Raw genomic sequence first — 27986 nt, 5'->3', positions numbered from 1 at the left:
TGAAGAGTTCATGCAAAAACGGATAACTGCGTTTTAACAATTTTGACAATTGCATTCCAATTAATCTCATTCAAACTGCAGTTGGGTTATTTTTTTTAAGCAAAAATAACTTTAGAATACAGCTAACTAACACAAAACACGATAAAAAAGATGTTGATAATAATAAAATATATGACTTTTTAAAATAAAAATAAAAACAGTTTTTGCCAATAAACTCTATTTCAGCTTGCATTTAAATTTGCTTTTATTTTTTCCCCAGTTTCTTTATATTTTTACATTTCTGTATGTGTATTCCAGTTTGCATGTGACTTTGAGTCCGCTTGTGTTGCACGGTTCAGCGTGAGTCAGCTCGGATCCGTAGACAGGTGAAGTGCTCCGGTTCAGCGCCGGTGATGATGTCACAGCGGCACGGACATCGGTGTCGTTTTCCCCGGTGTTTACTGCATCTACATGCGAGTGTCACGCGATCTCCCGGGTGTTACGCGTGAGTTTCGCTATCCGCCGCATCGGTGCAGACGCTCCGTGCTGAACACGTCATCCCGGTTAGTAACGGTAGTAGGATTCCACGCGCTCTGGATGCTTCCGTTCATCCGCGCGCTGCTGCTGCATCAGGGCGGGATGCGATTTACTGTCTGCGCGCTTCTACCTCGCGTGTGTCGTGTCGGTTGATCCGTTAACGGAGTGAGTCTGCGTCTGTCTCTACCGTGACTGTGCCTTGCCGTTACCGGGGACTGCACCGGGGGTCCCGCGGCTCGGATGGCGGCGGCACCGGAGGATGAGGACCGGCGGCCCATCAGAAGAGCTCGATCCAAGAGCGACACACCGTACCTGACTGAAACCAGGCTGTCCTACACACTACAGACAGGTGCGTGTGTGTGTGTGTGTGTGTGTGTGCGTTCACTGCTGTACTTCTGTCGTTTATACCATGGTACTGAATGATTATTGGATGGCAGCAGCATGGTACTCCAAACAAGGAATACCGTGATATTACACTAGTACCCTACCAAATATCTAAACACGTGCTTTATAATATCAGTGTCCAAAATATAATATAATATTAAGACAGTAGTTATTGGTATATGTATTTTGATATGGTACTAAATGATTAGCTGCATCATATGCACATACAAAAAAATGCTCTTCATATGGAAAGAATAAAACATTTTCCATTATACATTTAATGATACTCTGAATACCATGGTATATGCACTTTAATAAAGTAAACACACATGTGGCATTATACTTACATAGCACTCCAAGCTACTTCAAAAAAAAAACATGGTGATTTGACATGTACCATATTATTTAGAGTATTTACTCTACAAAGAGTTACAGTATTACTATGGTAAATGTCCAAAAACTTGGTAATACCATGATTTATTGCTTCTATTTACATGGCATTTCAAAGTTACCTTGAAGAATACTATGGTGCAGTGTCCAAAAAGTACTTATGTAATAACATGGTATACTTTATTACGGTAATAAATGTACATGTGCCGTTATATCACAGCACTCCAAGCTACTTCAAAAATATCATCCATAACTGACATGCAATTTACAGTATTTATTCCAAGGTACTTCAAAGAATCCCAATGTTACTATGGTAAATGCATGAGAACGGATAATTACCATGTCTATCTTTATGACAATATTTAATTCAAAGTACTATTGGGAATACAATGATGTTACCATGGAACAGTGATTGACACATAAACATGACCAAAGATTTCAATAATACTATGGTAAATGTGCTTTGATAAAGTATCAAACATGGTATTACTATGGCTCTGGATGATTACATACCCATATATACAGGACATGGTACTCCGAAGAACTTTATAAATGACCATACCAGGGTTGTGTAAGTGCTCCAGAAGTGTGTTTTGGAGATGCAGATGTTTGTTTGTGTTGGGGTAACACACACACACACACACACACACACATCGCAGTCCAAGCCTGGTTCACGAAAGGAGATGTTTAGGCAGAATGCATGAGCTTTATTTTCCATGCAATGAAAGTAGGTGTTTATTTCTACTCTATTTGAGCTTTATTACTCGTCTGTGGGACTCGTTAGATCTCAAATCCTGCAGTTCAGTCTTCATCAGATTTGGAGAAATGTAGCATTGCAGTGAATGGGTGCCGTCAGAATGAGAGTCCAAACAGCTGATAAAAACATCACAATAATAATTCTTCCTCCAGTGAAAAAGTCCATCTCCTGTTATCACTCACATCAAAATCCAGCCACATGCTTGTTTAAAGCTGAATTTTTTTTTCAGTTCAATGTAAATTAAGTTCAAATAATATTCAGCTATTATTATTCTAATAATATTATTATTCTTATATTCTATTCAGCTTTAACTAATTTTGATCTCAGTCTTAGTTTTAGTAATTTAAGCACTTAAATATTAACTTATTTTAGTTGCTGATGTGAAATTTCAATTTAAAAATTTAAATGTACATTTTTCATCTAATATGATATTTTATTTCAGATTTATTTCACTTTAACCAAAATTACTTTTAATGGTTTCAGTGACTCACAGCACTGGTCAATAAATGATGGACGTTTATTATACTGTAGTATATTCAATTAAATTTATTTAAGGCAAATTAAGGTAAATGTAAGGTTTTATTCTATTTATTTAGGTTTAGGTAATTTTGTTGTGTGCTTGCCATTTTATTTATATTTATTTATTTACTTACTTTTTTAATAGTTCTATGATTTGTTGACAGTGTTGCTATCGTTAACTAAAACTATTAATCAAACTTACATTTAAATTAAACCCAAAAATAAAATAAAAATCTATTCTATTTAGCTTTATGTATTTTTATTACAGTTTTAGTAGTTTTTAGTTTTAGTTTTGAAGTTTATCATCGAATATTTTAATTTATTTCAGCTTTATTTCAATGTAAAATGTTTGTAGTTTCAGTTAAAATATCAGTCCTGCTGAAGTGTGAGTATATTTTGCTGTTTTGTTCTTGTGGTTGATTGAGCTGATCGATCAATATGCTGTGAGAGTCCAGACACAACACACACACACACACACACACACACTTCGCCTGCAGCCTCGTCCCCACATCTGTGTGTGTGTGTGTGTGTGTGTGTGAGCCCAGAATGAGCCAATCACTGAACCATGTGTTAGAATGTCAGATGTATTACTGCTGTGTGTGTGTGTGTGTGTGTGTGTGTGTGTGTGTGTGTGAGACACGGATACAGTTGCATAACAGCATGGATTAAACTATTTGTCTATGTGTCAAACTGACTTCTGAGTTACAAAACACTGGTTGTGCTGCACTTCTCTTCAGATCATCGTGGTGATCGTTCACTTTGTGCTTTATATTCTGCCCTTTACTGAGGTTAGCATTAATTTGTAGTCATTTAGTAAATGAAGCTTAAGTGAAGTTTTTGCAGGGACAAATAACATAAATATATTCAGTATGTATCCAGGTAAAATTTACCGCCCCCCCCCCCCCCCCCCCCCCAAATCATATATGAATATGCATAAAGGAAATTAAGTCATTTCTGTGTATATCTCCACCAGATGTGTCCAGGTGTTTTTCTCTTTTGTGTGTGTGTGTGTGTGTGTGTGTGATTCTTATTTGTGATTCTCTAATTCAATGGTTTTATTTTACATCACTTTTTTTATGTTACACTGTTCATTTACATCTCTCACTCTCTCTCTTACATACACACACACACACACACACTTAATTAGAGCAAGAGTTGGCCATCTGCTGGAGGTTTTAGGATAGAAAGCATGAGAAATAATATTCATTCCAGCATATGAGTCATGGTTGGGTTTATCCAGGATAATATTTCATCTGCACGTAAATTAGAGCCACGGCTGTTCTGAGGACAATTTAACACAATATTTCTCTTTATTAGCAGTTTTTAAGGCATTCTGATCATTTTTTAGGGTAAAATCAAGTACTATAGCATTGTCATATGATATAAAAAAAAAAAATAAAAAAAAAAAATATATATATATATATAATTTAGTTAAAATATATTTTTATAGCCTATATATAAAATATGTAAAGCGGTGTAACATTGAAGCTGTATTGAATACATTTTTTGAAATTGGAAATATATTTAGTTTAAACTTTCATATAGCAAGAAAACTAGATTTTGATTTAATATTGTTTCATTTTTTACATAGTGTACATTAGGATTTTATCAAGCTATATGCGGAGATGTTAAATCTACATAATTTTCTATGCACTACAGATAATAAATGAGCATTTCCGACGGTGTTTGGGAAAATGGTTCCCGTTAATATTTTTACTTGAGAACGGGTTTCCGTAACCGCGGCCTCTAGCGGTGCGACAGCGATCCAAACACGGTGACGTAGGCGGGGCTTCTCGGTACATCCGGTCTGGATCTGGACCCATACCGTGTAACTTAGCCAGCGAAAATACTAATATGGTGGAGGCATACAAATAAATATTGTAAAAAAATAAAAATACAATAAAATAGAGCCATAGATGTAACGGCCGTTAACGTGATATTGCGTCATTAATATTTCAGAGCGTAACCTTCAGCATAGTATCCCTTAAGAGCGCCTTCCAATCAAGTGGGCCGAGCCAAGTTGCCTCATTAATATTTATGAGCCAAGCCTTCAACATTGTAGCCCACTTAACAACAACCTCCAATCGGATGGGCCTGAAGGACAAACGTCACGTTGGAGGTCATTAATATTCATAAGACGAGCTCCCGTTAACGGTCGATTCCGCTCCGCGTATTTTTACGTGGACTTCACGGCATTGCGTCACGTTGATGAATTTGAAGAGGTGCTACCGAGAGGCGCATCCGTCCGCCTATGATAAACAAATCTGCGCCAGTCGGTTGCGTCGGTGATATAACCCCGGTTCGCGCGGCTCGGGATGATCGGTGAGGCTCATGAACTCGCTCTTCCGTTCGATCTCCGCGCCATCCCGCGGTGTGACGGATAGACACGGGTCCGCTGCGACCATGGCGGGTCCCGCATTCACCGGAGCGCACGGGACCTGGATCACATCCCGGTTACGGGAGGACGCGTCATCTTCCTCATCGTTATCATCATCGTCGTCCGCAGAGAAACCGCGCAAACGGAGAGCATTTAACCTGGTCAGATTGCGGCAGCCCGCCGCCCCCGGTAACAACAACACACCGTTTGTGATCTCCGGTCATATCAAGCACATCTGCAGTAACTGCAGCCGCGGGAACGACATCCGGGACGGTGAGTGAGAACCGAGTGATAACGGTGCTGGAGGATAAAATAGTCTTTAAAAAATGAATAATTATTAAAATATTGGCCTAGTTAATCTTTAACCCTTTAACTTTCACCCCTAAAAGAAGCTAATGTTTTGGTTTTTTTTAAAAATCTTAGTAGACATCTAATAAATGTGACCAGACATAAGGGTAAATTGTTTGAAATTGAGTTGTGTGCATGATCTGAAGCTGAATAAATCATCTCTCCAGTGATGTGAGGTTTTTTCAGGGGACAATATTTGTCTGAGATGCAACTATTTGAAAATCTGGAATCTGAGGGAGCAAAAATATCTAAATATTGAGAAAATCATCTTTAAAGTTGTTCAAATGAAGTCCTTAGCAATGCATATTACTAATCAAACATTAAGTTTTGATATATTTATGGTATGAAATGCACAAAACATCTTCATTGATAATTTTGACCCATACTATGTATTGTTGTCTGTTTCTACAAATATACCCCAGAGACTCAAGACTGCTTTGTGCTCCAGAGTCACAAGTATCCTCAAGCATGTTTTTCTTTTTTAATTTATGTTTTATATAAAATCTACCATATGATTGACCTGTCAGTCCATGCAACTCACGATTTAAATTCAGAGAACTATTTTATGAGTTCTAGTTCAATAATAAACATTCTTTTAACTTTATTAGTAGGTCTTGCATCACCTTAAGGGGCCCATAAAGATAAAATAGTTTTTTTAAAAGCAACTATTTAATATATTTATTTAGCAATATACTATATACGTCATGCATGATTTTGGATAATTATGGTAAATTAACATGAATGCATTTCTCATATTATGCTATATTTCGGTTCTTTACCCTCTATTCACAACAACATTATGGTTTCGTCCCTATAGATTGCTGGGTTCGAACATGGTTAAATACTGTACTCAACATTTGACACTGCAGTGTAATTTTACCATTACTAATTAAAAATATAAAATAGAGATGGTTTACTTTACATAATATAACACTTATATGAAATATGATGTAAATCTGACTAAATAAATGTATAATGCAATGCATTGCTTTTTTAATGTGCAAAATGTCCACTATAATAGCTGGAAATCTATGAACATTTATGTTTCTTATTAATATAAATACTGTGGGTTTTGGAATTAAGGAATGTAAATTATCATTGAACTTTTGGTAAATCTGCATGTGATCGTTTCGTTGTCTTATTCATGCATTCTGCATCAGGGTTGTTAGTTTTTCCCAATGACCTACATTCATCGGTCAGATGTAGAGCTGAAGTGAACGTTCAGCCTCCTTCAGCAGAAAAGCCCTTCTGGAAAAACAAGCTTCGTTCTTTCCTTTACCTGCTGACCTGTTTTAATGCACCGGTCTATTTTTGTACCAGCGCCGCTGCCATTCGGGTTGTGAATGGATCCAGAAATCTTCCGCTTTTCCCAGAGGACGCTCCCAGTGATTTTGTGTTTTTTAGACCAGACGGATACAGTTAGAGTCACTTTGTTGGAGAATTAAATTTAGCTTTTATTCAAGTTTTATAAAGTTATTTTAAAGTTATTCCTTGTGCACCTAAAAATGAAAGTATGCTACAAATGTGCTCACCCTCAGGCCATCATATTCTTCTTCAGATTTGGAGAAATGTATTTATATACTTTATTTTTATATAGCGCCTTTAAAAAGTAAAAATGCAACACACGTCAGCCAATTAAAAAACAAACTAAGATGTGAAAATCAAAACATCCTAGTAAAAGCTAACCTAAAAAAAAAAATTGTTTTTAAGTAAGATTTAAAAATACTTAAATTCTGTGCATCTCTTAATTCTTAGAGAGAGTGCATTCCAAAGCGCATAGTAAGAGAAAACCCTGCTTCCAATAAACCAGCTTGTGACAGCATGTTTAAAAGTACAGATGGATATTGAAGGGCCAGACCATGCAGTGCTTTATATGTGAGCACAAGGATTTTTAAATCATCTCTGAACCTGACCGGGAGCCAGTGCAAAGACTTTAGAATTGGTGTTATATGCTAATTTTTCCTGGCACCAGTCAGGAGCCTAGCAGCTGAGATTTGCACACATTGCAATTTAAGTGTGGTTTTAGGAAACCCAGCAAAAAGTGCATTTCAGTTGTAAATGCGAGAAAAAACTAAGGTATTAATAAGCCAGTCACAGAGAGGGATCGCATAGAAGGGAGTCTAGCAATATTTTATGAGATGAAAAAAGGAGTTCTTAAAAGTGTACTGTACATGATATTCGAAAGACAGACTCGGATTAAATATTACTTCTACATTTTCTTATTTAGTTTGTGACTCCAAAACAGAGCCATTAATATTTAAAGGTAATGGGCCAGCTTTACGAAGCTGATGGGAGAAAAAAAAAAAAAACATCAAATTTTTGCCCAGGCCTAGAATGAATATAAATCAGAGTGTCTGCATAAAAATTATAATTAAGCCCAAGTGATCTTAGAAGCAGTTTGAGTGGAAATATGTAAATGCTAAAAAGTAAGGGACCTAAAACGGAACCTTGAGGAACACCAGTACGGACAGAGCCCATTTCAGTCATTGAGGTAAGATCTAAACCAGGTTCAAACAGTCTGAGTAACTGTTTCCAGATGATTGAGTAAAAGTTTGGGATTAACAGGATCAAAAGCAGCACTAAGAAGAATAAGAACAGCGAGAGAACCAGAATCTGAGGCTGTTAGCAGATCAATGGTGACAGCTGTGAAACAACTGCATTATTTGCAATGTGTTTAGGTGCAGAGCATGAAATCTTGTACGCACACAGCCCTGATGTTAAAACGCAGATTGTGAAACAATAATTGTAGCATTGCTCAGCAATGGATGCTCTGCAGTGAATGGGTGCCGTCAGAATGAGAGTCCAAACAGCTGATAAAAGCATCACAATAATCCACAGCACTCCAGTCCATCAGTTAATGTCTTAAGAGAAAATGTTTGTAACTAAAATGAGTTTTTCCTCCAGTGAAAAAGTGATCTGGTCTGAATCAGGAGCGAAATCTACACAGATCAAGCAGTGTTTACAAGCCAAAACTGTTTAAAACCGCTTTAAACAAGTATGTGGCTGGATTTTGATGTGAGCGATAACAGGAGTTGGACTTTTTCACTGGAGGAAGAATTATTATTGTGATGTTTTTATCAGCTGTTTGGACTCTCATTCTGACGGCACCCATTCACTGCAAAGCATCCGTTGATGAGACTCTGATGCAATGCTACATTTCTACAAATCTGAGGAAGAAACAAACTCCTTTGCATTTTTGGATAACCTGAGGGTGAGGAATTTTCTTTCAGCAAATTGTAATTTTTGTGTAACTTTTCCTTTAATTTTCATGCCGTCATTTACAAGTAAAAAAACTCAAATGTAAAAACAAGTCAAAATAGAATTCCTTTTGAATCAGATGTAAAACAGCATTTGGACTCCTAGTGAGTGCTTTTTCCACACTTTACAGTCAGTAAGGGACCATATTAGTCACTCTGTGAAATGAATAGTGGATTATTAGAGAGCAGATGTGTGCAGAAAGCTCCGGAGATGTGAAATATATATGAAGATTACTCTCGTGCGCTGAGGAGCTGGGATTAGAAACGTACACTTAACGCATGTCACAGTCGTCTTCCCCCTTCTGAATTTCCTTAATCTAAGAAAATTAATGTTAATATGTCTTTGCCCTATTTTATTGAGTTACCAAATGGAGAAAGTAAAAATATCTGAAAACATGTGATCCGAGACAAAATGGAAAAAGAACATGAAAATATTCTGTTTTAGTAATTTCTTCTGAAAATTATTGAATTAGTCGTGTTAGTTTTTCCAATTACTTGATCCTAAAGATATTTGGTCTCTGCCATGACAATTTTAATGCTTCGTTTCTTCTCTTTCAAAACCATTTAAATTCTTTTGGCTCATTTACTCGATCAGTGACCATTCAGGTTTCATTTAAGACTCTTAAAAAGCACAATGAAACACATCTCCTATTCCTAAACACACACACACACACACATATATATATAAAGCCATATTTCTATGGCTTTTAAATTATCAAAACCTTGCTGTCACAATCAATCTACTGCATGTCTTCTGTCTCTGATTGATAGTTTAATGTTTTATCCAGACAAAGCTCTTTCGGTGTAATTGTATGAAAGCTTCTGGTGTCAAATCTTTCCTGATTGTGATCAAGTAAAGGTCAGAATAATGTCAGTAATATCTCCAGATGAACTCTTACTGGACTGAAGCAGCTCAGCTTTACTTGATTCTCCAACAATCATGTTTTAGAGTCTCAAATCGTTTGTTTCCAGAAGCTTTACTTTCACTGTTCCTCAGCGGAGAACATCTCACATCTTCTGAGGAGCCTTGATTTCTTCAGCTCTCAATCACTGTTTGGTTCATTTACATCTCATCTGAGACACATTGCTGGAGATATAGAGCGAAATCTGATATTAAGATCCTTTTATATCAAAAAACATAATTGATGTATATTACAAGCATCAGAATTTCATCACTTTTTGTTCATATAAATATCAGCATCAGCACCAATTTGCATATATTAGCTATAAAAGCCAGAACATTACATGTAGTCATTTAGCAAATGAGGACAATGGAAGCAATCAAAATCAACAAAAGAGCAATGATGTTCAAGTGCTAGAGGAGCTTAACGCAATACACATAGCAAGTTTTTTTGTGTGTGTAATAAAAAATAAAACAGATAGAACAGAAAAAGAATAGAGCAACATGAACATGAAAGTACTAAAACATAAAACACACGCTTTAGATTTACCCCTAAAGTGACACTAAACAGTTCCATTTTTACAAAATGAGGTTATTTGTTCATATGTCAGGCTTTATAAAGGGTTGCAAACGTCCCGTGTGTGTGTGTGTGTTTGTGTTCAGCAGAGGGGGCGGAGCGTCTGGCGGCGATGCGCTCTGATTCGCTGGTTCCCGGGACACACACGCCTCCGATCCGCAGACGCAGCAAACTGGCCAGTCTGGGACGACTCTTCAAACCGTGGAAATGGAGAAAGAAAAAGAGCGACACGTTCAAGCAGACGTCTGCAGGTACGAGACACGCACAGCAATCCACCTGCAGACGCACGGTTTTCATTTCTAAGCAGTTTCGTTGATGATTGGCAGTGCTGGAGAGGAAGATGTCGACGCGTCAGAGCAGGGAAGAGCTCATCAAGAGAGGCGTGCTGAAGGAAGTGTATGAGAAAGGTAAGAAAATAGCTTTTCTACTTAATCAGATCAAGCAGACAGCAACTGAATGTTGAGGATGGGCGATAATGGGTTAAAAATACATCATGATAACTTTCTGGTATTAATGGCGGTAACGATTAACTGACGATAATTCAGGGAATCTTATGCATCCACCAAAAAAAGTTTAGAGAACAGTATTATCTTTCCTATTTTTAGTCAAAATAGGGTGTTGTGCGCATTACTGAGTACATACTTGACTGTTTAATTCCTACTGGAAGCCAGAGGGCGCCCTTGCGCGTAAACTTCACATATGCATCACAGAAGTAATAGAATTTATGAAGCTCCAGGAAATCCCTAATATGTGACTCAGGGGCACAAAACCAGTCTTAATTGTAAATAATTTTTCGAAATTGAGATTTATACATCATCTGAAAGCTGAATAAATATTTTTCTAATTGATGTGTGGTTTGTTCGGAGGATAATATTTGTCTGAGATACAACTGTTTTAAAATCTGTAATCTGAGGGATGCAAAAAAAAATTGAAATATTGAGAAAATCATCTTTAAAGCTGTTTAAATGAAGTTCTTAGCAATGCATATTATTAATCAAAAATTAAGTTTTGATATATTTACGGTAGGAAATATACTAAATATCTTCATTAAACATGATTTTTACTTAATATCCTAATGATTTTTGGCATAAAAGAAAAATGTATAATTTTGACCCATACTATGTATTGTTGGCTATTGCTACAAATATACCCCAGAGACTGAAGACTGCTTTTGTGCTCCAGGATCACATATGAACAAAAGCATCCAGTTTTCAATGTAGCTGAATAAAGCGTAAATAGAGAATTTTTTATCTTGAGGAAAGTTGAGGACTATAAGAATATTATTTTTATAAGGATAAATTATATTTATGATGCAATGGTAATGGACATAGCCTGTATCACTGTATATAATACTGTAAAATAGAATAATTTCATGTCAATAAATGGTATCTTTGTTGGACAACAGCTTTGTAAACAGGTTCATACATGCTAGTGTACTACATGTATTCAAGGCTCTGACCGATTTTTTGTCGCACGTGCTTTAGTGAAATAAGTCTCGATGTGTGTGTCAGTAGAGGAGGTCAGTATGAGTGATCTGGACAGACAGACGGTCATCAGTCCGGTGTCAGAGTCTGTAGAGCCCAGCGGCACAGCGACAGGTGCGTTACTGTCCACTTCTCATATTCTGCACGGTTTGACTTAGAACCTCACCAAAAACAGCTGTAGTTTAGTGTCTGATGATGATCTTTCACCTTCAACATAAAGCTGTTTTTGGATACTGTACCTTTAAGACATTTCACACCGATATTCACCGATATTTACCGATATTCACATAGAAAACTGTGATTTTTTTAAATGTATTTTTAATCAAATAAATACAGCCCTGGTGAGCAGAAGAGACAAAACACAAAAACACAGCATTTTATGACCAGTAGTGTATAAAAAAAGGCAAAAACGTTCATTTTATTTATTATTTTATTTGATCATTTTATTTTAAATTAAAATCTTGTTGACTTCAAGTAAATATTTTAGATCAAAGGGGTTCGGTTAATAAATATGATTTATTAATAAATGTATAAATATTTTGAATTAGTTTTTAATTAAGTTGTTTTTGTCATTGTTTTATGTATTTTTATCACACATTATATATAAAGACAAAACAAATAAGATTCTTAACTAGTAGTGCACACACACACACACACACACACATATATATACCTTTTTTTTTATACTAGGTAAGAATCTTATTTTCACAAAGGCTGCATTTATTTGATTAAAAATACATTAAAAAAGTGAAATACTATTATAAATTCTAAATAGCAGTTTTCTTTGTGAATATATTATACAATATATTATAATTTCCGTCATCATTCCTCCAGTCTTCAGTGTCACATGATCTTCAGAAATCATTCAAATATACTGATTCTCTGCTCAGTTAAGAGTCTTTTTTCCGGTTGTCTCTCTGTGCTCCAGTGTCGTTCTCAGAGGTCCAGTCGTCTGGAGAAACTGTGGCGTGTCTCTCGGATCTCGTCCCAAAGCCATGTCAAGCCCCGCCCCCTGTGAAGCCTGTGCCGTTGCCTAGCGACAGCGCTGACATCACTCACGCGAGGCCGTCGTCGCTGAAGCAGCCTCCTGCCTTACCGCCGAAGCCATACAGCCGGATCCCCAACCATCTGACAGGTGCACTCACACTCCTCTGTCTCTCACCAACACCAGCAGAGAACTAAACTCTGTCTGTCCTCCCTCCAGAGACGCTGGCCAGGCTGTCGCCGCCTCTGCCTCCAAAGAAAGTGATGATATGTGAGCCGACGCCCTCGTTTCCCCTCAAATGCCTGCCGTCCCAGGGCTCACACACGCACGCGCTCACACACACACACTCGCAGCAGTACGCCACACTGCCGCTGTCACTGCATCCACCCAGCCGCATCATTGAAGAACTCAACAAAACACTCGCACTCACCATGCAGAGACTCGAGAGGTGAACACACACACACACACACACACACACACACACTAGGTTTTGGCTTTTCTCCTGAGGCCACAAGAGGGTGCATCGAGCAAAATATTACTAATGCATGTTTATCAAAGCAATACAATAAAATGACTATCTTTGGAAAAAGTGCATAATGTTCATAAACCAAATGTTATTCATTTTATATAATATAACAAGTTGCTTAAACAATTACAAATAGTTTAAAGGGGTCAAATTTGTCCTTTCTCTTTGGAGTGTTACAAGCTCTTGGTGCATAAAAAAAGTTCTGTTAAATTGCAAAGATTAAAGTCTTAAATGCGAAGAGATATTCTTTTGTAATTTTGTAATTAATAATGTGTTTTTTTGAACATTAAACCATATTAACACATTTCATTTTTAGCAACATCATATGTCCCCTTTAATACAAAGGGAAGAAGGCCAATCATAAAGAGTACTTTTTCTAATTTTAAAACATGAGATTGCAGTGGAATAGAAAAAAATCACCATAAAGTCTCGAGACTTGTTTTTTTAAAAGTTAACCTTATGGCTTTCTAAACATGCAGCTCTCTTGTGCGAGATGCAAGAGTAACGTTGATAGATTTCCCTCCAGAAAATGTAAAAGGCTTAGTTTCAGTTGTTCTCTTTTTGCTAGTGGTTATATAGCGGTCGATAATGCCGATATATCGGCCGATATTTGGCATTTTGTAAATATCGGCATCGGCTGATAAGTTTTTCTGCTTGGCTGATGTGTTCGAAGCGGGACTTTTATTTTGACGGCGCACACAGTGCTCACACTCTCTCTCTTGGTCGTCGTCGTCGTCGTTAACAGTTCTGTCTAATTAGGATAGAAGTCTATCTAATAATCACATAGAACGGTAAAACAAAGGAATTAATGTAAACGAAAAGTATTATGATGACTGCTTTTATATTATTAGTAATAGGCAAATATTTGTCATAATATGTCATAAACACTTTCTCGTTTGCTGTCAGCATTAAGCAAATACGCATTTATATAATTGAAACAAATCTTTGAGTGGCTAATAACAATTATTAATTTTAGCTTTACTGTACTGTACTATTTTAGTACTTCAGATTTAATAAAAATGGGAAATGTTGCCTTGTTTACATTTTTATAATATTTTATTTCAGTTTACATTCTTTTTGTTATGCTTCATTGACTAATTAAAATGAAGTTATGATATAAATATTATTAAAAACTAACTCAATCTATCTTCATGTAGTTTAAGTTGAAGTACTAAAAACTGAACAGAAGCACAAACTGAAAATACAATGAAATAAAATGACACACTAAAACTGAAATCAAAATAAATATAATCTAAAGAGTAATTTAAAAAACTAATAAAAACAACAAAAACATAACAAAATCATTTAAATATAACTGAAATGAAAAGAAAAACTGAAAATATAAAAATACAAGCTGATTCAAAATATTAATGAGAACTATAATGGTATATAAATAATGCTAAAATAACTGTGTGTGTGTGTGTGTGTGTGTGTAGCTCTGTACTGCAGGCGATGCCATCTGTCCTGATGGAGACGGAAGAGGAGAAGGAGAACAGAGATTCAATGCACCAAACTCCTGCCAACACACACACACTCATCACACACACCTTCAGCACACACGAGGAAGAGGACGAGGAAGAGGAGGATGATGACGACTCGCTGTTTACAAGTACGAGATCTGGCGGGAAACACAGCATGTGGCTCGTGTGTGTTTGTGAAATTAATCTGTGTGTGTGTGTATGTGTGTGTGTGTGTGTGCAGGTACGCTTGCTTTAAGGATCTTACGGAAGGATTCGCTGGCGATCAAACTGAGCAATCGGCCGTCGAAGAGAGAACTGGAGGATAAAAACATCTTACAGATGATGAGTGACCAGGAGCGGATAGAGTCCAGACAACAGATCGGCACCAAACTCACCCGGTGAGGAGACACACACACACACATGCATGCACACACGCATGCACACACACGCATGCACACACACACACACGCATGCACACACACGCACACACACGCATGCACGCACACTCAGGCATGCACACACACACACACACACTCACGCATGCACACACACACATGCACACACACGCATGCACACACACGCATGCACACACACACACGCATGCACACACACACACGCATGCACACACACGCATGCACACACACGCATGCACGCACACTCAGGCATGCACACACACACACACACTCACGCATGCACACACACACATGCACACACACGCATGCACACACACACATGCGCACAAACACACGCACACATGCACACAAACACACGCACACATGCACACACATACACACACACACACACTCACGCATGCACACACACGCACACACACGCATGCACGCACACACACACACTCACGCATGCACACACACACATGCACACACACATGCACACACACACACACTCTCTATCTCACACGCTCTCTATCTCATGCACACATACTCAAACGGTTTTCACGAACCTCTTTGATTTAAAATATTTCTATATATTTTATTTATTTTTCTACACTCCTAAGTAAGAATCTATCAGGCGTGGAGTAATGTTTGATTGACAGATTCACAGCCAATACCTGATTTCAATATGCAGACGTTGAGGGAATTTTGAACCAATGAGATTTGACTGTGGGCGGAGCTATACTTCTTCAAACGAACACAAACTGAGCAGCAAAATATTGCAATGTCTTTGAGTATTTAATTGATTAAATTGCTTTATTATCAGGTTAGGATGTCTGTGAGCTTTTTAAACGATCGTAATAGCGTCTCTTGTGTCTGTGTCCAGTCGTCTGAGCCAGAGACCGTCAGCAGAAGAGCTGGAGCAGAGGAACATCCTCAAACGTACGTCTCACACACTCCAGTACCAGTGTGATGAGGAACGCTTCATGTTGTGAGTGATGTGTCTGATTGTCTGTGTTCAGCGCGGAACGAGCAGGAGGAGCTGGAGGAGAAGCGTGAGCTGAAGAAACGGCTCTCCAGGAAGGTGAGAGCAGGAGATTTTCCCCGGACTCTGTTCCTATAACAACCATCTATCTGGGTCACAGCATGCATTAGATTCGAGTTACACAACGTCTTCAGGAGTGTGTGTGTGTGTGTGTTCAGCTGAGTCAGAGGCCCACTGTAGAGGAGCTCCGAGAGGCCAAGATCCTCATCCGCTTCAGTGATTACGTGGAGGTGGCAGAAGCTCAGGACTACGACCGGCGCGCGGACAAACCCTGGACCAGACTCACTGCTGCGGATAAGGTTCATCTCCATCACCTCAGCTTCTCTGATCAAATAAAAGATTGATGCTTTCTCTTTTGAAAATTAAAGCAGAAATGTTACATTGTAAGTAGTAGAATTTTGCATTAAAAACTCTCTCTCTCTCTATATATATATATATATACACAGTACAGATCAAAAGTTTGGAAACATTACTATTTTTAATGTTTTTGAAAGAAATTTCTTCTGCTCATCAAGCCTGCATTTATTAGATCAAAAATACAGAAAAAACTGTAATATTGTGAAATATTATTACAACGTAAAATAATTGTTTTCTATTTGAATATACTTTAAAAAATAATTTATTCCTGTGATGCAAAGCTGAATTTTCAGCATCATTCCTCCAGCCTTCAGTGTCACATGTAACATCAGTCGATCACATGATCATTTAGAAATCATTCTAATATTCTGATTTATTATGAGTGTTGGAAACAGTTCTGCTGTCGAATATATTTGATCAATAAAAGGGTAAAAAGAACTGCATTTATTCAAAAAAAAAAAAAAAAAATTCTAATAATATATTTTCTTTACTATCACTTTTTATCAATTTAACACATCCTTGCTGAATAAAAGCATTTATTTTATTTTTAAAAAAAGAAAGAAAAAAAATTACTGACACCAAATTACTGACCAGTAGTGTATATTGTTATTACTAAATATTAATATTTTTAAAAAATAGCTTCTTTTTTTTATTTATTCATCAAAGTATCCTAAAAAAGTATCACATGTTCTGAACAAATATTAAGCAGCAGAACTGTTTCCAACTTTGATAATGAATCATCATATTAGAATGATTTCTAAAGGATCATGTGATAATGATCCTAAAAATTCAGCTTTACATCACAGATATAAATGATAATTTAAAGTATAATAAATAAATAAAAATTATTTTAAATTGTAATAATTTTTCACGATATTACATTTTTTTTCTGTATTTTTGATCAAATAAATGCAGGCTTGATGAGCAGAAGAAACTTCTTTCAAAAACATTAAAAATAGTAATGTTTCCAAACTTTTGGTCTGTATTGTATATATGAAATCACACTACTTGTTTTTACAATACAGTAGTATTATTAAAGTAGTAATATATTGCTAATTAGAAAAATCACTTATTGTCACAATCAGTTTTTTTTTTTTTTTTTTTTTTTTTACAAATTCAAAATAAGTACAGCAAATGTAACAAAAAAAAAGACAATAATTATCAGGAAAAAAATACAATTAGATTTTTTTCTTTCTGAACCGTTGAGTCCATGTCAAAACACACTTCCATTCAAGAGAGATTTTGCCTTCTATGGATGCTTCTAGTTTAAGGATGAAATGTTTAAACATGGACCGTGTGTTCAGATGCTCGGCTGATCTCATGGGTTTGTCCCTCTCAGGCTGCCATACGCAAAGAGCTGAACGAGTTCAAAAGCACAGAGATGGAGGTGCACGAGTCCAGTCGACATCTAACCAGGTGAACACAAACACTCGTCTGTCTGCCTAACCACGAGAAAGAAATCAAGCTTTTTTATATACCCTTTTTGACTATTTAGACATTTTTTTATTTAAAATATGCATACAGAAATAAGCTACTATTATTTAAATTTCAGTATATATGTTTTCAAATGAACATCTTGTATTATATATTTATGTCTATACAATAAAATGTTATATTAATGTTATATATACAATTTTCTTTAATGAATACTTTTATTTATTTAGTAAGGATGCATTAAATGGTGTATAAGTGACATGAATGTTTTCCAATGTTATAAATGCATTCAAAAATATATTTTAATATTCTATAAACATTTAGAATTGTACAAACATCCCATTCATGTACATGATGTCTGGGTCTGGAGTATTTGATGGTGGTCAAGTGAAGAGCATTGCATTGTGGGATGGCCGTCATGTTTACAGTGTTGTCTTTCCTGTGTTCTCTGCAGGTTTCATCGGCCGTAGAGCTGCTTCAGTCCGTCTCTAATGGACTCTGGACAGACTCTGTTTGATCAGGAATCCCTCGCAGCAGATCTGAGCTGACGCTGATCAGTCTGTGTGCACATATTTCTCTACACTTTGACAAAAACTGATCTATCACGTGCTCTTCGCCATGAAGTTCTCTCTTTGTGTTTAGTTTTTCCAGCCGATGGTTTTTAATGCAGCAGACGATGTAGTTGATTTTCTACTTGTAACTGATAAACTATTCCAGTCCTTTTAGTTTTCAAAACCGAGAACACAAAGGAAAGCCACTTTCTAACGAGTGCAAACCACATTATTACACGCCGTCTTTAAAGAAATAGTTCTGCCAGAAATTAAAATTCATCAGTGTTGGAAGAACTATTGCTTTAATTCCACATTTCCTGCTTATTTGTAACTTATGTGCATCTGCTTGACACTTTTATCCAGTGCTTTTAAATACGTGTTTTTATCAGTTCCTTCATTCTTTGGGAGTCAAACCCCTGATGTTGGCTGCTGTTTTAAATCTTAAAACCCAAGAACATCATTAACCAATAACAAAAGAGCAAAGTTTGCCACGCCCACGCTGCTGACCAATCACAGGATGCGATCTTGACGGGCGACAGGACAGAGCAATAACGTGTTAAGAGTGACTGATTGTTCTCGAGTCCTGATGAGTGTTTCCAAACCGGGTTTTCGTTCCTCCTTCGTCTCATTTTGTTCTCATTGGTGCTCAGCCGTCATGTGATCGAGCGTTGGGCGACCCTTTAAACCCCGCCCACTTTACAGGGCATCCGTTGCCAAAATAAAACCAAAACAGTGAAGGGAATCACAATAATCAGTGTTATGTTAGTTTCTTTTGTATTTTATTCACAGTGTTCATACAGAAATAGCAACAGTAACATAAAAATAAAAAGCTCATTCTGATTTACAGTAAGGTCTCGTTTGTTAATGTTGATGTACAACAGTTCATCTTCACTAATAATAATAATAATAATAATAATAATACAGCTGTTCATGTTAGTTCACAGTGCATTATTAAATGTGAATTTTTTGTGCACTACAAGGAATTAGTTATAATTTAATTACTACATAAACTATTTTTGTTTAATTGAGGAACAATAATTATTTTATTTTAATTTTATTTACTTTAACTTTTAATTTAAATGTCTTGTTAAATGTTTAAATTTACATTGTAAGTGCATTACACAATTCTTTTATAATTGTATTTTATTCGGATTACATTAAAGAGCAAGAAGTTGCTTATTTTATCATAATAGTAATAATAATAAAAACAAAATGTTAACAAATACAACTTTTAATTGTAAAAAAATATTAAAATAAATTAAATATTAAATAGAACTTTTTGACTAAAATATTGAATCCCCAAACTAAGACTAATAATAAAAAAAAAAAATTCATTAGAATTTTCAAAATCTACAATTAAAAAAAGTTGTATTTAATGTACATTTTTATTTTAATGACTATTAATATTAACATTAATGTTAATAAAAAATATTTTCATTTTACAAATATATTAGTAAATGTTATAATCAACAAGAAATGATTTACCGGTAATATTTATTATTACATTACCAGTTTTTTAAATTATGAGTAACATAATGACTTTAATATTATTCAAATTTAACAAAAAAAAAAAAAACTCCTCGTTCCTCAATTTATAATTAATAGTAATAATAAATTAGAAAACAATTCCCTGAAATGCCATTACAGCACAATTACTATTTTAAAAATTAAGTTGATTTAATGCACTGTGAACTATAATGAATAATGTTCAACTGTATTATTCTAACACTGACACAGATTATTAAAAGCTGTAGAAATCCTCACTGTTAGTTCATAAAGAAATGAGACTCTTACTGTAAAGTGTTACGACTGTGTGCCGAGATGTTTTTATGTTCATGTATTATTTATACATATTTTTAACTGACTTTGATACTGAACACATTGGCAGGGCATTACAGGAAAACTTTATGTATATATTTCTGCCTTTATTTATCCACCTTCATTGGTTCCAGACTTTTTCTGTGGCTCATTAAAGCACTTTTCCTGATCCTATATGAACTCATACAGGTGTGGAACGACACGAGGGTTGTAAAACCGATCGGTGACCACACACACAGGAGAGCAGACGTCGTCATGTTTTGAATGATTGATGTGTTTCTGTTTCCAGTCGTTGGCGTTTCTCTCTTCCGCTGCTGCTATTGGCTCAGAGAGCGCAGGAAGAGACCGTACTGTCACTCCTGAACGATGTGTGATGCAGATTCTCATGTAAACCAACCTAATAAAGAGCGAGCACACTCACAGCTGACGTTCCTGTCGTCTACCTCTCAGAAATGCTGAATTATACGGAGTGCATGGGCGTCCCGCAGTGTTTGTGCCACAGATCGATGGCTTTAGTGACGATGGCGTCTGTGTTCTCCTGCGGCATCTGTACAGAGACACCCGGGAAAATTCTATTCATTCACACTCTATTCAATATCATTTGTGGTAAAATGTTAATTTAATATGAGTAATAAAATAATTGAATAAAATGAATTGAGTGTATTATACTTTTAAAAAGTATTATAATAATAATAATAAAAAATTAAAATAACGTAATTCCTTGTTCCTAAATAAAAAAAACAGTACATCATATAATAAAAAAATATATATATTTTGTTTAATAAAATATATATTTTTAAATAAATAAATAAAAGAATACAATTAATTTATTTTTCCTCATTTAAACAATTGTTCCTCATATGATAATAAATGAAATAATACTAAAATAATTCCTTGTTCCTCAATTAAAACTGTCAATTGTATATGAATAAATTAGAAATAGAAATAATAATTACTTTCTCATAAAAAAAAAAAAAAAAAAAACAGGTAGTAATATAATAATGATGTTATTTAATTGAATTAATAAAATAAAATAAAAAATAATAAAAAATATTTCACCCCCTCAAATTAAAAAAACAGAACTTAATTTAATTATAATAGTAATGAAATGAATAAAATAAGGGTTTCTCAAAAAACCACTGGTTGATGTAAGAAGAGGAATCCATTAAATGATAAAATCATTAGTGAAAGTCTATGAGACGAGTACTGGAGGATTTAAAAAGATGAAAACAAATGTCCTAATGTAAAGATGAATACTGTACATTAATGAACATGCACTGAACCATTGTATGTGACTGAGTGAGTGAGTGATGTGTGCGGCTCACGTTAGACAGGAAGTTGTAAACTCCACCAGCGTCACTCATTCCCATCAGCATGATCTTATAGCTGAGCAGAATCTCCATGGCAACAAACACCAGGATCTTACAGGAGCCGCTGATGACTTTATCCCAAACCCTGCCGACCAATCACAGCACAGCACGGTCCATCAGTCAACCAATCACATAAGAGCACAATCAATTAACCAGACAATCACAAGAAATATATTTTTTTTTATATAATTTTCAACATTGTTAATAATCAGAAATGTTTCTAGAGCAGTAAATCATCATATTATTCTGATTTCTGAAGATCATGTGACACTGAAGACTGGAGGAATGATGCTGAAAATACAGCGGAGCATCACAGAAATGCTATTTGAATAGATATTGACAGAGTGTGATTGTGTGCTGACCTCTGTAGACTGGACTGTGGTAAACATCCAGCAAAGCAGCGTCTGAACCAGAGACAGTACGGCAGCGAGTGCAGCGCTCCAGACGTCTTCAGATGAGCCAGCAGAGCAGCATCCTCCTGAGACAGGAAGTGCTCCAAACTCTTCGGCTGAAACACAGACACCGTGCGTTCAGTTCAGAACAAGACGGAAGAAGAACCAAACATGGACCTTTTCTGTGGTGTTTCTGAACTTTGAAAGACCTGAGGGGGTGTAAATGTAATAAAATAATAATAATAACCGTTGTTATTATTCAGTAATTTTAAAACAGAAAAATAATCATAAAAATTAATATAAAAATAACATTTATCATGTATCATAAATATTTATTATAATGCCAAACTGTCAAAATAACCACTTAAATTTAAAAAACATTTAAAATTATTAATATATATATATATATATATATATATATATATATATATATATAAAATGTAAAAATAATAATAGTAAAACACAAAACAACAGTTAATTTACTTAATTAAAAACTTGTTCTAGAGGGTTGTTGAAAGACTTACATGTACAAAAAATAATGCATTAATGCATTAATAAAATATATAGATTAATAATAATAATCGTTATTTTTTAATATAGTGTTAAAAGGAAAAAGGAAAACACTTAAATTAAAAAATTATGATAATTAAACTATATACATGTGTATTTTATTCTTTCAAAAAATCTTTTGAAAAACTGTTCTGGATGGTTATTGAACACTTAAACCAACAAAATAACTAATAAAATAATAATCTATTTTGCATGGTTATTAACTCCTAAACCAAAATTTCAAAAGCATATAACATTACTCAGAATCACAGTTGAGGTGTTAAAAAAAATAAGAACAATTCTTTAACACTTTAATCAACATTAATAACCTTTAAAAACAATGATATAACATTAGAAAAAAAAGTAATAATAAGTGTTACTTATTTTTCTGTGGTTATATATCTGCAAGGTTATTTTAAACATTTATAATAATAATAATAATAATAATACGTTATTATTTTTCATTATCATTTATCATCATTTGTTCTCATTTATCAATAATGAATAAATGATATTAAAAGCGGTGGTGTACCAGGTGAGGGATGGAGTCTCCAAACTTGAGCTTGAACTGGTTGATGAAGCATCTGATGAGCCAATAGCAGTCGACCGGGTCATCCACGATCTCCTCCATCGCTCTGCCGATAGACAGGAAGTGTTCATCCTCGTCATCCTGGAAGAAAAGCATCAAACCTCAGCCATGTGCCTGTATGTGTATATATATATATAGGGTCTATATAAGGGTCAATTGAATTTGAAAATTATTTCCTAAATATACATCATCATCTCTCCAGTGATGTGTTGTTTGTTCGGAGGACAATATTTGTCTGAGACACAACTATTAAAATCTGGAATCTGAGGGAGCAAAAACATCTAAATATTGAGAAAATCATCTTTAAAGTTGTTCAGATGAAGTTCTTAGCAATGCATATTACTAATCAAACATTAAGTTTTATATATTTACAGTAGGAAATTCACAAAATATCTTCATGAACATGATCTTTACTTAATATCCTCATGATTTTTGGCATAAAAGAAAATTTGATCATTTTGACCCATGCAATGTTTTGTTGACTGTTTCTACAACTGAAAAACATCGAAGAATCAGCTACAAACACATCTTTTCCATATTTATTATTGACCATCTAACTCCAGCACTTTCTTTTCTAATTCTAATCTTTAAACAAATTAATAAAAATACTTGCCACGTTTAGACTTGCACTTCATTAATTTACTAACTGCTTAAAAAAAAGAGAAAACTAACAGTGGCTTCTATATTGTTTTTTTGTTTTTTTTATACAGTTAACAAAAAAACATTCTATTCTATTGATTTTATTTATTAATCTGTGTGACTGGAGCACAAAGCAGTCTTGTGTCTCTGGGGTACATCTGTAGCAATAGACAACAATACATTATATGGGTCAAAATTATACATTTCTCTTTTATATCAAAAATCATGAGGATATTAAGTAAAAATCATGTTCCATGAAGATATTTAGTACATTTCCTACCGTAAATATCTCAAAACTTAATTTTTGATTAGTAATATTCATTGCTAAGAACTTCATCTGAACAACTTTAAAGATGATTTTCTCAATATTTAGATGTTTTTGCTCCCTCAGATTCCAGATTTTCAAATAGTTGCATCTCAGACAAATATTGTCCCCTGAACAAACCACACATCAATGGAGAGATGATTTATTCAGCTTCAGATGATGCATACATCTCAATTTCAAACGATGACCCATTACGACTGCTTTTGTGGTTCAGGGTCACAGTTAAATACTGGTGACTTGACTAGTCGTGAGGTACTGATGACCCACAAACCCTCAGCTCCTCACCGGCGGCCTGAGCTCGCTCCTGCGGGGAAGCTGTCTGCTCTCCAGCTGGTACATGCGCAGGTACAGCTCCGTCACAGGGGTGGATGCGTGGACGAAGCGCATGGCTGTCAGAGCGCCGCTGACGTCCTCAAACTGCTGGAGACGATAGCGAGACACCAGGGCGTGAGAATCAGTGTGGGGCGGCAGGATACCTGCAGATATGAAGGTTCGTCAAGAAACCTCTCGCAAAGCTGCACCGAGCACAAAAGCTGCTTTAAACACAGAGGATGCTCTAATGATTTTGATGTGAATGATATTTCGTGTTCTCACCCAGCAGGACTTTCCAGACGTGTATCCGGTACATGGAGGGAAGAGGAAACCTCTGACTGAAGGTGCTCAACTTCTCCACGTCTGAAAACAACAGCAACAGAACTGACTGAAGGAGCGAGAGCTTATATCACAGCCATTTATTCTCAACTCAGAGATACACAGAATTTCACAGATCGATGTGAGCCTAAACAAAGATGAACAATACAAACTACTGTATAGAATAATACAAGTAATAATAAGTAGTTATTATTATTAGTATTATTTATTACTGGGCTGAAGTGCTAGTTATTGAACATTTAAACCGTTATTTAAAAAAACAACAATTGTTATTATTATGGAGTCAAAAGAAAAAAAAATTTCTTCACTGTTACAAAACACCGACATTAAAAATAAATAATTATAGTTGTTATTATTTATTATTGTGTTGGAAAAAGTAAATCTATTCCATATGATTAATGACCACTTAATCCAACAATAAAAATAATTAATAATATAGAAATTAATTGTTATTAATTATAATAAAAATAGTTATTTTTAACGTTATTACAGCGTCAAAAGAAAAGAAGAAAAAATCTGTTCTGCATGGTTCCTGAACACCAACATTAAAAACACAAATAATTGTATGCCGTCTAAATGTTACATTATTATTATTTATATATTATTTATTGTGTTAAAAAAGTCCAAATCTATTTTTCATGATTCCTGCACCAACATTAAGTATGAATTATTAATAAATTACTAAAAACAATGAAAAACGTTTAATAAGAAGAAACTATTATTTAATATTATTATTAATATAAAATTATACTTTTATTGTTTATTATACTATTAAAAAGAACAAAATATAACTCTTAAACCAACATTAAAAATGCATTAAAAAATTATGAAATAAATTATAATAATAACAGTAACTATTATAGTTACAGAAGGAAAAATGTGTAAAAAAAAAAAAAACTTAAACATTAAAAATGCATAACAAATAATAATAAAATAAATAATGATAATAATAACGGTTACTATTATAGTTACAGAAGGAAAAATATGTATATAAAACACTTCAACCAGCATTAAAAATGCATTAATATATATATATATATATATATATGCATTAATATATATATATATATATATATATATATATATATATATATATATATATATATATATATATATATATATATATATATATATATATATATATATTAACCGTTGCTATTATAGTTACATAATGGAAAATGTGTAAAAAAACAAACAAACACTTAAACCAACATTTAAAATGTATAAAAAATCTATAATGTATAATGTATAAATGTATAAAATCACTATCTAAGGCCCATCACCGAGAAAGCTCTATCTCCTCTGTGTTTCAGCCTTGTAGAGGGAACCATAAGTAGGATATGATTACTAGATCTTACATCTCTGGAAGGGTTGTGAGGATGTAGCAATTCAGATAGGTAACGTGGAGCGAGACTGCATAAACATTTATAAACAAATAAGAGTATTTTAAAATGTATCCTAGGGTTAACAGGAAGCCAATGAAGTGCTCGCAGAAAGGGGGTGGCAAAATCAGATTCGCGGCCTTTTCTTCGAAATTTGGCTGCTGCGTTTTGGACCAATTGTACGCAAACTTTCTAAGAAAACACTGAAGTTCTTAACACACTTTGATTCAAAAACTGTCAGGTTCTCCAAAGTTGAGTTGTTAAAATTAAAATTGTCCTGTGGACCAAAAACAATGACCTCAGTCTTAGAGTCATTTAAGGTTAAAACACCAAGACATGTAAATAGTGCATCGATGGCTGAAGGATCATTTCTTTTAATAGGCAGATAGATCTGTGTGTCATCGGCATAAAAATGAAAGGACACACCGTGCCTTCTCAGAATTGAACCTAAGGGAAGCATTGTAAAGTATAACATGCAAACACATTTGAAAAGCCAGACGTAAACGTCAGTTCTTATTTTTCTTTTACCTTAAAAATACATCGACCTAATTTGATTTAAAAATCACCTGCTGTAGCACACTGAACAAAAGTGTTTCATTCATCCAATGAAAACATTTTAGGGTAATGATTCACAACTATATTTATATATATATATATATATATATATATATATATATATATTTGACTTGAGCAAATAGTTAGTTATTTTTCATTGGCTCAAGTAAAAAAAATATAGATGTGAATCATTACTCTATTTTTTATTTTTATTTCGACGAATGAAACACGTTGCATCTTTGTATTATTCGCATTATTTGATTTTAACATTTTGGAATAATTTATTTATAAAGCATACTTTTTTTAGTCTCACTGGTAAAGCTTTTTCATTTTATTTTTTTTTAACCAAATTTAAAAACTAAAACAAAAACTGAATGCTGATGTAGAAACCTCTTATAGAACGTGTGTTGATTGTGGTGTTTGGTTTGTAGAACTATGCAGTTACTGCCTTTAATTTCACATGGTTACAGTTAATCTTTTCATTTAAGGCCAGTTCTCTGTAGTTTCAACCCAATTCAAAAACAAAAGCTGAATGCTGATTATGTCTGTAGCATCTATGTTTGTATTAAATGTAGTCTACTACTTACTGTACAGTTACTGCCGTTAATTTCAGATGGTTACCGTTATTGTTTTCAATAGCCAAAAGCCAGTTTGGTCTATTAAACACCAAATAAACATCTTGTTTACACATACTTTCCTTCTTTCTTTCTTGTTTGTTGCTTAAAAAATATAATATCGGTATCGGCCAGTTTGCTTATAAAACTCTTACCCAGAGGACTGTCCTTCAGCAGGATCTCGAGGGACTTCTTCTCCTCAACTCCTCTGAAGCCCACTTTCTCATAATACGCCGAGCGGAAGTTCCTCTGAGGATCATCAGCCATGATCACTGCAACACAAAAACATACAACATGACTAGTAAATATGTCATACTGATGAACGTATTAATATACCATGGTATTTTCATGCTACCTTTCCTTCCTTCAAACAACACCAAGCATGCACGCGCCCAAAAAAGATATAGTATTTTCGTTAGTTATAATACAAGTACGTTAATACATTAGAATTTAACACTTCCCTAACCAGTTAGATTATTTTGAATCGTAACATTAACATTTACACGAAATACAAGCTACATCAGTAAGCTTATGTGAGACAAATTTGTTGTGTATTTCTCATAAACGACGGTTGAGATATTTTTTTAAAAATGACCGTTTGTTTACCTCAGAGCGCAGATCTCAGCGGGCCTCCGCGGTTTTTCCTCGTCTGCACACAATTTGTCAGTCCGAAAATTCACATTCAGTTCATGAACGCGGAATTATTATCTTTAATTCTTAAATGAGAGTCTGAAGATGTATACGTCTGTGAACAAGGCTGTCTGCAGTCCTGTGACCCCGGATGTAATTCACGTCCTCGTGTTGTTGTTCTTTCGCGCGAGTCCAGCAGGAGGCGCGCACTC

General features: G+C 34.8%; 2 protein-coding genes across 9 annotated transcripts; one reads left to right on the top strand and one right to left on the bottom strand.

Moving 5' to 3' along the window:
* Positions 1-310: 310 nt before the first annotated feature.
* Positions 311-19106, top strand: LOC113120572 (phosphatase and actin regulator 1-like). 5 transcript variants are annotated; one of them, XM_026290472.1, is made up of 13 exons: positions 311-865; positions 10116-10277; positions 10353-10433; positions 11538-11624; positions 12439-12645; positions 12715-12943; positions 14458-14630; positions 14723-14879; positions 15760-15815; positions 15896-15957; positions 16077-16217; positions 17615-17691; positions 18164-19106. In XM_026290472.1, exons 1-13 carry the CDS (start codon positions 757-759, stop codon positions 18177-18179), a joined length of 1557 nt encoding a protein of 518 aa, XP_026146257.1. In that variant the 5' UTR covers positions 311-756; the 3' UTR covers positions 18180-19106. The 5 variants fall into 5 exon arrangements, with proteins under 5 accessions (XP_026146257.1, XP_026146255.1, XP_026146253.1 ...); XM_026290470.1 differs by having other exon boundaries at positions 10113-10277; XM_026290468.1 differs by lacking the exon at positions 311-865 and adding an exon at positions 4689-5216.
* Positions 14997-27961, bottom strand: tbc1d7 (TBC1 domain family, member 7). 4 transcript variants are annotated; one of them, XR_003294632.1, is made up of 9 exons: positions 27751-27961; positions 27300-27416; positions 24537-24617; positions 24228-24418; positions 22922-23059; positions 21811-21956; positions 21404-21533; positions 20307-20625; positions 14997-15014 (listed from the first exon to the last, which is right to left on the bottom strand). XR_003294632.1 is itself a non-coding variant. In XM_026290506.1 (8 exons), exons 2-8 carry the CDS (start codon positions 27409-27411, stop codon positions 20539-20541), a joined length of 885 nt encoding a protein of 294 aa, XP_026146291.1. In that variant the 5' UTR covers positions 27412-27416; positions 27751-27961; the 3' UTR covers positions 20042-20538. The 4 variants fall into 4 exon arrangements, 1 of the variants encoding a protein (XP_026146291.1); XR_003294634.1 differs by lacking the exon at positions 14997-15014 and adding an exon at positions 15319-15334; XR_003294633.1 differs by lacking the exon at positions 14997-15014 and adding an exon at positions 15371-15384.
* Positions 27962-27986: the final 25 nt, after the last annotated feature.

The sequence above is a fragment of the Carassius auratus genome, chromosome 20, assembly GCF_003368295.1.
Source record: "Carassius auratus strain Wakin chromosome 20, ASM336829v1, whole genome shotgun sequence".
Classification (NCBI taxonomy): Eukaryota; Metazoa; Chordata; class Actinopteri; order Cypriniformes; family Cyprinidae; genus Carassius; species Carassius auratus.
Note: the sequence above shows the minus strand (reverse complement) of the source record. Positions and strands in the feature narration are given on the sequence as shown.